At 39.5% G+C, this 12,439-nt stretch overlaps 1 protein-coding gene across 3 annotated transcripts in view; it reads right to left on the reverse strand.

The window, feature by feature from the left end:
- The window catches only part of LOC515333 (ATP-binding cassette sub-family C member 4), a 185,629-nt gene that overhangs the window by 80,140 nt on the left and 93,050 nt on the right, over positions 1-12,439 (reverse strand). For all 3 annotated transcript variants that reach the window (XM_010810905.4, XM_010810904.4, XM_002691921.6), the window contains 4 exons: positions 11,933-12,073; positions 11,011-11,048; positions 10,351-10,445; positions 8,473-8,619 (listed from right to left, as the gene is read on the reverse strand). In XM_010810905.4, coding sequence (XP_010809207.2) covers positions 8,473-8,619; positions 10,351-10,445; positions 11,011-11,048; positions 11,933-12,073 — 421 coding nt within the window. The remainder of the gene's footprint in view (positions 1-8,472; positions 8,620-10,350; positions 10,446-11,010; positions 11,049-11,932; positions 12,074-12,439) is intronic.

The following is a 12,439-nucleotide window of genomic DNA, read 5'->3' on the forward strand; positions in this document are numbered from 1 at the left end:
ATAAAGATAAGTAAATAATTTTTTTTTTTTTAAACAGAAAATGAAAATCAAACTTTGCCTTAGGGTGCCACATATCATGGACAAGGCAATGGCACCCCACTCCAGTATTCTTGCCGGGAAATCCCATGGATAGAGGAGCCTGGTAGGCTGCAGTCCATGGGGTCCATGGGGTCGCTAAGTTGACTGAGTGACTTCCCTTTCATTTTTCACTTTCATGCATTGGAGAAGGAAATGAGAGCCCACTCCAGTGTTCTTGTCTGGAGAATCCCAGGGACGGGGGAGCCTGGTGGGCTGCCATCTATGGGATTGCACAGAGTAGGACATGACTGAAGCGACTTAGCAGCAGCTGCAGCCACATATTAATCTTATATTAAATCTTTGAGGGGAAGGACTTGGGTCATAAAGCAGAACCACTCAGAATTTTCAATACAACAAATTGATATGCTTCTCAATGTTTATTGATGTTGACTCTGACCTCAAAGAACTATGCCAATTTCTCTTGAAATGATGAACTACAAAGATGAACTATGTCATAAGGCTACTTTGAGGTATTTTTGGTTACAAACAGCTAAAGGTTGAAGTAATTGTGTGCGTGTGTGTGTGTGAGAGAGAGAGATGTGGGGGGTGGCAATAGATAGCACTATTTGAATGACACTTCCTACCCATGGGTTCTTGAATTCAACCAACCATTGGTCAAAAATATTTGGAAAAAAAATTCCTGAAAGGAAAACTTGAATTTGCTTGTATAAAGTATGAGCAATCTAGAAGGGATCTGAAGTATATGGGAGAATGTACATAGATTATATAAGGAACACTGGGCATTTTCAGACTTTGGTATCCACAGGGGTCGTGGAACCAACCAACAAAGATGCCAAGGGGTAACTGTAATGGCAAATAACTAAGAACACTTATGCCAGAAACTGGAATATAAAAGTGAAGTCCTGGGGCCATACATTGCCTGGCTCTGATTTAGCTGAAGGCTGAGACAATACAGATATTAAAATGAAGAATGTATGTATACATACAATCTATGTATACTATAATACTAGGAAGTATTAGTGCAATCAAATAAAATGTCATCCTTATGATCCCCTGAAGTGGTGCAGTGGTTAAAAAAACTGGCCTGCAGTGGAGGAGATGAGGGTTCAATCCCTAGGTCAGGAAGATCCCCTAGAGAAGGAAATGGCTCCACACTCCAGTCTTCTTGCCTGGAGAATTCCATGGGCAGAGGGCTACAGTCCATGGGGTTGCAAAGAGTCAGCCAGCACTTAGTGAATAAACAACAATAATTAGGACCAGCACTCTGAACATGGTATGAGCTTCTCAAATCTTATTTTTTTAACATTTTGTTGGAGAACTACAGTGCTTTCTCTGTTACTAAGTTATCAATACTTCCATGTATGATTATTACAGACAAAAAAATGAATGAGTAACCAGAACACTAACAGATTAAAAATGTACACCAAAATGGTGCAATATTTACCAGGAGTAGACAAGCACTCTAACAATTACCTTTATAAAGATTACTGACAAAATAACAATAGCAATCAAATATATGTAACTATGTAACTATTTAAACTCCTAACAAAGGCTTTTATGATACTATTAGCAGTAACACTGCAACTCCCATAAAATATGACTTAATATCACCCTGATAAGAGTTTAAGTACATATAGCCATTGTTATGTGAAAAACATATTTTCAATATGTCACAAGCCAACAGGATTTAATTACCACACCTACTTCAGACTATTAGCTATTTCATTGAAACCTGATGAAATAATATTTATGTGGCCATTGAGATTCACTATGATTGATGCGATCTTTTGTGTTATTCCCTTTATAGTCACTCACATTTGTTAAAAAATAACAAGGAAAAATGAAAGGGGAAATGTGTGTTTTTGTTTTGCAACAAAGCTTTTCAGATGGTGACTAACCTCTTCCTTTGAAGACAAAAAAGCCTCTGTAACTAATGTACATACAAATATGTTCTTTACTATGTGCATTAAGCAAAGAAAGGAAAGAAAAAGAGGGGGAGAGGGGAGCTGAAGGACTGAAGCCAGAATTCAAAGCAACGTGGGCAAGATTGAGTCCATGAAAGCTGTCTGGAAAGTTGTTATTCTTATTCTCAATTTCTTACAGCTCACTGCTCTCAAGGAAGAAAACTCGTAGTTTCTTTAAAACCATACCCACAACAGATCTCACTTGAAAGGAAACATAGCGAGTGATTTGGCATGAATGGGTGTATTACCAATTTTCCAGCATCACTACTGAATATTTATGTCGTGACGAATGATGACACTGGTGAAATATTTTAACACGAAGCCTTGCCTTGTAAATCGTCTGAATGATGTTGTGTCAAAACAACACCTACCATAAATCAGAGGTTTTAGGACCAGTATTTCTTGTTCTAACACGCTACCTGCTCAGCAGAATCACTTGTGCGAACAGGCATAGATTAATGTGCGCTAAGCAGAGCCATCTTACCGCCTAACTTATAGAGCTATAATTTAACAGGCCTATTATCGTCAAGGTAATTTTGACAGTGCTGAAATATTATCCTTGTTAAGAATATGCATTTAGCACAAACCTCAGTGGTCATTTGCACTGAATAAACAGACATGGATCCCTACAATTATTCTTCTTTTCTACCAATGACTCTCTTTCCTAGCAAGGCAGCAGTCCGTTGACAACTGAGTTTATAAATACTATAGCAAGATAGTTACTCTCAGTAGTACAAAAAGCTCAGCACGTTGCTTTCAATTTACTTTCCACTACTTCATGAGTTCATCAGCAACTTGAAGTGGAGGCTAATGAGTCCCTTTCCAGATTTAAGAAACAGCAATCATTCAAATCTCGACCACCCCTCCTCCTCCTTGTCCCAAACTAAATTCCTCGTTTTTGGTATTTTACATGCGTGAAATTTACACAGCCTCACCTCCCACGCAGTCAAGTAGGAAATATTAATACTTAGGGCAATTCCAGATTTTTCATTATGGAAGATAAAAGAATATGTCTTCTCTTAAACTATAGTACTGCTGCTGCTGCTAAGTTGCTTCAGTCATGTCCGACTCTGTGTGACCCCACAGATGGCAGCCCACTAGGCTCCTCTGTCCCTGGGATTCTCCAGGCAAGAATACTGGAGTGGGTTGCCATTTCCTTCTCCAGTGCATGAAAGTGAAAAGTGAAAGTGAAGTTGCTCAGTCGTGCTCGACTCTTCGCAACCCCATGGACTGCAGCCTACCAGGCTCCTCTGTCCATGGGATTTTCCAGGAAAGAGTACTGCAGTGGGTTGCCATTGCCTTCTCCAAAACTGTAGTACTACCAGAAGAATAAAAATAACAAAAGAAATTAGTAAATTTTTTACAGTGCATTAGCTCTAACTTAACTTGATCTATTAAAAAAAGAGATATAAATTTGTAGTTTTTAAACACTGAATAACGAACACACACACACACAGAGCACAAAAATCAGTCGTGTGAAACAAACATACCAGCCACAACCCAGCTGCCTGCATTTTCCTCAGAGAAGATACACATCTACTCACACCGTGGCTCAGTATCTTAAAGCCAAATTAGCCAATTGAAAGGAAATCAACAAATACTTATCTGGAATCCATTACACGCAAAGCTCTAAGCCAAGTGTTTTGCCATAATAATTAGGCAGGAACAAACAGGACAACTATCTTCTCATCTTCTCTCCAAATCAAAGCGTGAAACTTTAGACACTTGATAAAGATAAAATGTTTCTACTAACTCTGACTGCGGATGATAAGTGCTTGATCATAATATCTTCCAAAGCTCATGTTCGACTCGGGTCCTACAACTGATCATATTCTACTCTTTAGGAATGAAAATAAAATCCAGTAAACATGTCAGCAGTGGCCTATTTCAGTTACTAGGGTAAACCAAATAAATTAAGAAATCCAAATACCATCTTTGAATTGCTAGTTATTTAAGGACAGCAAAAGAGTTTAATGTTTCAGACATAACGAACCTCAACAATGCTTTAAAAACTAACACTACAGAATACAGAGCCTCAGGCCATAAAAATAGAATTTCCAATAAAGCTTTAGTATAAGAACAACCAGATTTTGCAGCAAGGTGCCCCTTACAGTACATCCCTGAAATAATGCAGATCATGCTGCCCTCTTGTGCCCGATGTAGAAAATAAAACAAATTTTGTCCTCACAAGGGAAACAAAATCTGGGTTTTTAACAGAAATCATCTCTGAATTTCTAAATGACTTACTGTTGACTTGCGATTTGTGTTACCCGAGTATGAAGATCTGATGCAAGTGAAAGTTGACTTCAGAGACAGAAGACAAAAGGTTGGCTAGGAAGATGTGGACATGACAAACAGCACACGAACCCGGCCCACATGCCCAAAAGGTACTAGTCAAACCCAGCTGCAATCAAAACATGCAAGAGATGTCTGCTCTGGCTCCTGAAAACTTGTAGCTCTTTATTAAACACACAAAGGAAGTGGGACTTCCCTGGGAGCCAAGTGGTTAAGAACCCACCTTCCAATGCAGGGGGGCATGGCTTCGATGCCTGATCGGGGAACTAAGATCCCACATGCCACGTGGTGCAGCAAAAAAATATTTATAAATAAGTACACATTAAAAATAAACAAATACAATCCATTCATTAAAAATACGACCTCAAAAAAAACTTAATGAGGTTTTCTTGGTGGTCCAGAGGTTAAGAGTCCGCCTTGCAATGCAGGGGACACTGGTTTGATCCCTGGTCCAGGAAGATCCCACATGCCTCAGAGCAACCAAGCTGTGGGCTGCGACTCGTGAGCCCAGGCTTAATAGTCTATGCTCCACAACAACAGAAGCCACTGCAAAAAGAAGCCTGTGCAACACAAGGAAGAGGAGCCCCCACAAGCCGTAACTAGAGAAAGCCCACAAGCAGTAACAAAGACCCAGCACAGCCAAAAAAAATAACTAAATAAATAGAATTAGTTTTTTTTTTAAATTAAGAACTAAATAACTCAACATATAATACCATTACCGAGGGGTGTCCCAGGTGGTACCAGAAGACTTAGGAGAAGTAGGTTTTGATCCCTGGGTCATGGGAATCCCCTGGAGAAGAGCATGACAACCAACTCCAGTATTCCTGCCTGGAGAATCCCATGAACATGGGAGCCTGGCGGGTTACAATTCATAGGGTTGCACAGAGTTGGACAGGACTGAAGCAACTTAGCCCTCACACACCATTACCAAAATACATCAAAGGAAGAAAGTGAAACAGAGAGATGGGTGAGATAACGGGAGGTAAAAGGAAGAGAAAAGGAAAAAATGAAACCTAGTTTTGCCATTCTAAGGCCACACACAGATTATAAAACACCAGTAGGCAATGAAGCATCACATTATATCAACAAAGTAAAGCACGTGCATCGAAACACAGGTTCAAAATAGAGAGTAGCCACAGGAGCACTGCTGGAATGTTAAACTGTACGCAGAGAAACCAGGCACTTTCTAGGCTGACGCTTCCTTCATAGAATATGATAAATACAATGAAAGTAAGGGAACTTGCAAATTTGGTAGAGCAATTGGTGTTTTCAGCAACTTCCCATGGAACCCTGGTTCTTAGCACAACCAGTGCAGTTACAACCAGTTACTCCCCCAGTGTCTAACAAAATTCATGAAGATCTGGGATGAAGCATCAGAATGGAAACAGAACATTTAGCGTGGGTCCACCAATGAATGAATGTGTAAGGCCTTGTGACCATCCAGTTCAGGGTCACTGAGAACCCACTGGCACAAGTGGGCTTGGAGACAAGTAGAAACAAGGGAACTCTGGTGAGATGAGTGCAAATCCAGTCAGACTGGGGAAGGTGCAGACCCGATGGGCCTGTGTTTCCCAACTTCACCATCCCAAGCCCAAAGTCCTTCCTTTCATTACTTTTCTAACTCTGGGAGGTTGTCAGGATCCTGAAATCATAGGAAATGTACTGACCCCCTATGATATCCTGGAGAGAGACACCCTTCATGATCACTACATGCTACAGGGGAAACAGACTCTGGAAATCAAATCACCCACAATTTTATGCTGGGAACTTTGTTGAATTAAACCCAGATATTTAAGGTAACTTAGAAGTTGAAGGACTTCCTGGCAGTCCAGGGGTTGAAACTTCATCTTCCAACACAAGGGTTGTGGGTTTGATCCCAGATTAGGGAGCCAAGATCCCACATGCCAAGAAAAAAAATCAACACAGAAGCAAAAAGTTGAGCAAGTCAGTCTCTCTGCTGTAGAAGGGGATTTTTAAAAAAATATTGTAACTATTAGGATACACATAATCAATAATCTCAACTATGAGGTATAATTCTTACACATTACTTGCTTTTCCAAAGAAGAACAAGATAAAACAAGTACTAAAAGTACAAAAAATGAATACAAATTTAAAAGTCATCACTTAAACTTTTTCATTAAAAAAAAGTTTTACTCTATTAACAAAAGAGTAAATAAATCAACTGTGGCTCCTAATTTGGGCAAGGCAGGCCTGTCTTTGCAGTACTATTTGGGCTTCTATTTTCTTGAAGGAATCAGGTCCTATTAATAGTCACAGGACAGGGAGACAAGATACACCCTAGTGTGCCGGCTGCAGTAAGATGAGTGATTTTGAAGATTTACGCTTGGGCCCAAATCCCGAAATAATTAATTAACCAGCATCTGGAGAAGCCTACAGGGGTTGTTGATGCTTCCAACATTATGACTGTATTTTTCACATTAACTGAAAAGTGGAGCAACACCACAACCATAACAGCACGAACCCCTCCAATTAGTTTGTGTCCACAGCTTTTTAATAAGATGAGATCTGTATGGGCCCCTGCAACTTACCATCCTGTGGTCCACCCAGTGCTTGGATGAAACACGTGCTGGATAAATGTATACAAGATGCTGCACGAAGAGCCTCATTTAATCCTCACACAGTGATATAGGAAGGGCGGCAGTTATTCCCATTTCACAGGAGATGAAGTGCCCACATAGCATGTGGTCATTGACTCGAAGAGTCATAAGGCCCTGACTTCGATCTAAATGCTGTGAATATACTCACCTGCTGAATTCTAACAGTACCGACATTCTGGCAAGTGTGGGAATAGCACCCCACTTTCCAAATAAAACTGAGATGCAGAGTAAACAACACATAAGTATTAATTAAAATTTGACCATTAGTAACTAGCACCATGATTGAACCCAGGCAGTTGGCTCCACAGACCACACTTCAAAACCAAGACAGACAACATCCTGCCTTGAGATCTGCCTGCCCAATAGATCTACCTTGCATTGGCCTTGGTCACATGGCTAGCTGATGGCCAGGCCAAGGCTACTTCTGTCCTCCCTGCAGCCCACCTCCCTGCCTCAACAGGTCCTCTCAATCATCACCTGCAAAAACAAAGTTACCCTGGGCCTCAGCACAAGTGTAGTCAACTAGACAGTATGGACACATCCACTGATGAACTTCATGGAAACATAGCTCAGGAGGCTACATTCTGAAGTAAGACAGATTGAAGGCCTCAAGGTGGAGTAACCAAACACTGGGAAACCTCCCAGGACACTCATACTGAGAAACTTACTACTGAGCATCCACCTGCTACGTATGTACCACAAAGCCTCTTACGTGTTACCAAAACTCCACTATAAGCTATACAGTTGTTTTATTTGAAGAGGATATCTACATTAAATTCATCTTGAATGTTAATTAATTATTCATTACCATTTTAGATAGATCTCATACTCAGGGCACAAGCCAAAGGGATCCTAGATATGCATGGGCAATGAAAGAAAAAACCACATAGCTGGTCTTGAGTAGAGATTCAGTGTAACAAGGTTTGAATAGAGACCTACCTAAAGTATGTAACACAGCCTATGTTTTAGCAACAAGCACAAAATATGTAAATATGTTTGCATTAAATGTAGAGAGGTTCATTTGCCACACAAATCAGCTATTGAATCATTCTGCAAAGTAAGCATACATTTCCACACTCATACAAAATTGGAATAAAATTATATTCAGATATACCCTGGTAGAAGAAAAATATCAGTCAAGTTTTTTGCACAAAATGGATCGATATGCACAGAGATTTTCTTCCAAGCAATTCAAATATCAAAAGTAATCAGGCATTGGCAAGGAATGGATACATGTATGCGTGTGGCTGAATTCCTTCACTGTTCACCTGAAATTATCACAACACCGTTAATTGGCTATATCCCAATACAAAATGTTTTTGATGTTAAAAAAAATAAAATTAAAAAAAGTAATCAGGCATTAAGTACGATAACAAGACATATTTACAAGTTCCTTCACTATTCACTTGAAATAATCACAACATTGTTAATTGGCTATTTCCCAATACAAAATGTTTTTGGTATTAAAAAGAATTAAATTTTTAAAAAAAGGAATCAGGCGTTAATTAAGTACGATAACAGGACACACTTACTGAAAAGTCTGGTGTCTGACCTACCTATTGGATTTCTATCGAAGAACAATACCGGAGCTCTCAAAATGGACTCGAACATTTGATTGTGCAAAGTTTGTGAAGAACTAACAAGGACAAAGAATACCAAGAGAGATCTGACGATGCCAAACAGGACAGTGGATGCAGTTAACCCTGAAATAAAGAGACATCATAAGCCCAAGATCTCTGCCTTTGATACAAGAATGCTAAGCCATGCCAAGCAGCTTATAAAGATATTATATCCTATCCCATCAAGTATCTGGATTCTAGAAGAGTTTAAGTCATTCACGACAGACATTTTAAAAAGAAGAAGACAAAATACACTGTTTTCCTCTCATTAAATATAAACTTCATGAGGGGGAAGGAAATGAAGTATAAAATAAAATTTCATTCCAGTATTTTCTAATTCAATTATAAGTTTCAATAAAACTCAGAAAAATTTTTAAAAGTTGTTGGTCTTCCCTTCACATTTCAATTGTTAATAATTACAATGTCTCATAATCTAAAACGGTGAAAGGCTTTGGTATCGGCATGTTAATGAATAGGAAACACAAGAAATGATTTACTATCATGTCCTTATAGACAAACCCAAGTAGCTTTAAAGAGTATAAAAATACCACATAAATCTGCAAGCAAAAAATCTAACTGAACTGTAGGAAAATACAAATTACAAATGTAAATGAACATCAGCATTTAAATTACATTTTGTTAATGACAGAAATGAGTACCACTGTGCATATAAAAAGTAGAATACCCTCCCAACATTTTTTGAATTCACAATGCTAAACAGAGAGGGGATAACTTCTGTAATAAATATTCCATTAAGTACTTTATTCCCTTCTGATGAGACACTTAAATTCTGAAATTTAAATTTCAGTATTTAAATTCTGAAAGCTATTCAAATTTCTGGGTTCCATCAACAGGCATTTGCCTTAGACCACCATCCTATATGAATATGTAACATAAACCCACCCTTCCTCCTTCAAGCCCCCATAGTCCAATTCAGAAGGTAAATAGCTAATGGATTTAGAGTTCTTAGCAAGAGATCAACAAAATACATAGAAAATTTCAATGAGTGGGTTCTTACAAAGATAACTCACTCTATCTTTGCAGAAAGCTTGTGTATTTCCTGTGCGAATATTTAAAATTTTAGATGAGGATTTCCTCTTAAAAGTATGCAATGCCACATATATTCTAGGCACTGGTGTGAAAACAAAGAGCTGTGTTGATATTAGTAGGCAAGCCAGATGTTAAATTAATCACACAGTTATGGACATAATAACACTGTGATCTCAGGAAAGGAGGAGAAGGAACCCTAATGCCCAGACACTGGATTTCTCCCTGCTTAGCTTCTGCCTTAAGAAATTAGTAAAGCCCAAGAGATGAGCAGTGTGGCGAAGGAGAGTTTGCACACCTGCGAGGCAGTAATGCTTTTATTTGGGACCCTGGCTGCCAGAGGATTTCAACCAAGGTCAATAAAAGCCAAGTTTCATTCAGAAAGAATTGGAACAATCTGAACCATAAGGTGGGGATGTGTTTCTAATCCCCTCACACATCCATAAAATAATATAAGATTTAGCTAAAGCAACCTATTAGAATAGACAATAGTCACATATTTCCAGTGGCTGATTTTCTCAATATGCAATGCTGGTTTAACTTCCAAAATCCAGTACAGAGCAAATTAAGAGTCTTCATTCAACCTCTTTTCTTCTAGCAGATTTTTAAAATAATTATTCTAATTAATTCACAGAATAAATGCGGCTGGCTCAGAAACTTAATCTGTTAAGACATTACTGAATTACTCCTGGAAGCCCTAGTTGCTCACATGGGCTCATTGTAAGCGACTCAGACTCTCGGATAATAGACCAGATGACTCAACTTTACCTGAGTAAATTCCTAAGTACCAGTTCAGATCGAGCTTCTCGGTTACATTTCCTTGTCCATTAACAGTGACATTTAGGGCACTCTGTTGATTGGCCCTAGGGAACAGGGAAGAAAAAAAGATTACACGATAGATACAATTAGGTAAATATTAAAAAAAAAAATCATCCTTGATTTGTGAAGTCACACGTGTCAGTCATGTCCGACTCTGCGACCCCATGGATTGTAGCCTACCAGGCTCCTCCCTCCATGGGATTCTCCAGGCAAGAGTACTGGAGTGGGTTGCCATTTCCTTCTCCAGGGGATCTTCCGACCCAGGGATCGAACCTGGGTCTCCCGCATTCCAGGCAAATCCTTGATTTAGGAGACATGATTTATGCTGCAAAATGTTTCCCAGCTCACAGGGCCCTTTGTTTCTCTACTGTAAAAAAAATTTCAATTTGAATCACGACTTTCAGCTCTCTGAACTGTCTGTGAGGAAGCTGCTAAGGATCATGGGACGTCACACGCCACCAGCAGGATCTTTACTTTTTCTTCAGGGAAACTGCAAGAGGGTCAGTCAGAAGAGAAGGCTGAACAAGCCCGCCTCCCCCACCGACTCTGTGGAAAGGTGAGGTTCATGTAGATTTCACAGCACTTTGGGTCAGACCAGAAATCACTTACCAGTATGAAAGCCACCAATCCTGCAGGATGTAGGAAACCTGGAGCAGGAAACAACAGTCACTCACACACGGACATCACTGAGCCTCACACCCCGCTCACTAGGATGGGGGACGGAAAGGCTCCAGAACACGGAGACAGTCCTTCCAGCTCAGGTCTGTGCCAAGCCCCACACCCCAGATGACCAAAGGTCAGAGGAGGGCATGCTACATTTTAATATCTCTAAAAGACGCTGTTTATTTCTAGAACCTCTCTGTCATGTACACACACCACCACGAAGCTTCACTTATTTTGCTATGCACATATGATACTTTACAATGCAAATTCCAGTGGACTTCAAAACACAGTGTTTATATACATGTCGGGATTTTTCATAGGATAAAAGCTTGATAGGTACTGTGATAGCTAGTTTTCTGTGTTATTTTGGCCATACCAGTCTCACTGATTCAACAAAACACTACTCCAGATGTTACTGTGAAGGTATTTTGTGGGTGTGGTTCACATCCATCATCAGAACTTACAGGAGATCACCCTCAACACTGTGGTGGCCTCGTCCAGTCGGACGAAGGTCTTAAGAGCAAACCCCGAGGCTTCTTGGAGGAGGAAGAAATTCTGCCTCAAGACAGCAGGTTCAGCTCCTGCCTGAGGTTCCAGCCTGCAGGCCTGCCTTTCTGATTTCAGAATCACTCAGACAGATCCCACAACCTCATGAGCCAGTTATTTGAAAGAAATCTCTTAATTCACATATTAAAAAATAATAATAATACAGTAAGGTAAACACAGTATAAATAGTATTAAAAATATCAACATTAGGGCACAAATCAAAATAAAAATTGTTCCTTTACAGCTTATTTTATTTTTGTTTAATCAAATAAACAAGAGGGTTTTTTTCCATGGAAAAATAAAAATAAAAATCCTTACTTACCTGAGCTGCAAGGTTTACTAGAATGAGGAAAATGATGATAAACCAGTGAGCACCGGCTGTGAAGTAATTCTTATAAGCCTTAAAACCAACTTTTCCTTCCGAACGGGACTCCTCAGTTAGGGTAACCTGTATATTTTCGGTCTTGGAAGGAAAGGCAGAGAGAGACAAAAATTTAAATAATGAACCCTAAATCAACAATAACCTCCACTCCAAAGCTGCAGTGAAATAGACACAACTCATATGCTGGTAGGAGGGCAAGATCCTACAGAGAGAAAAGAATGTGGAAACTCTGAGCCAAACCATGTATGCATTTACCCGGCCATGCCAATTCTAGAAATCTATCAGAAATAAGGAAATGTCATCTGCAAAATGTTACTCATTTTCAGGTGCCTTTGCTTAAATAAACAGCATGATTAACCGCACACGTACAAAGTACCTGATTAAAGCATAAACGTAGATGCTTTCTCCAAAATAATACACGAAATGATATATAACCAAAGTATCCAT

The sequence above is a fragment of the Bos taurus genome, chromosome 12 (assembly GCF_002263795.3).
Source record: "Bos taurus isolate L1 Dominette 01449 registration number 42190680 breed Hereford chromosome 12, ARS-UCD2.0, whole genome shotgun sequence".
Taxonomy (NCBI): domain Eukaryota; kingdom Metazoa; phylum Chordata; class Mammalia; order Artiodactyla; family Bovidae; genus Bos; species Bos taurus.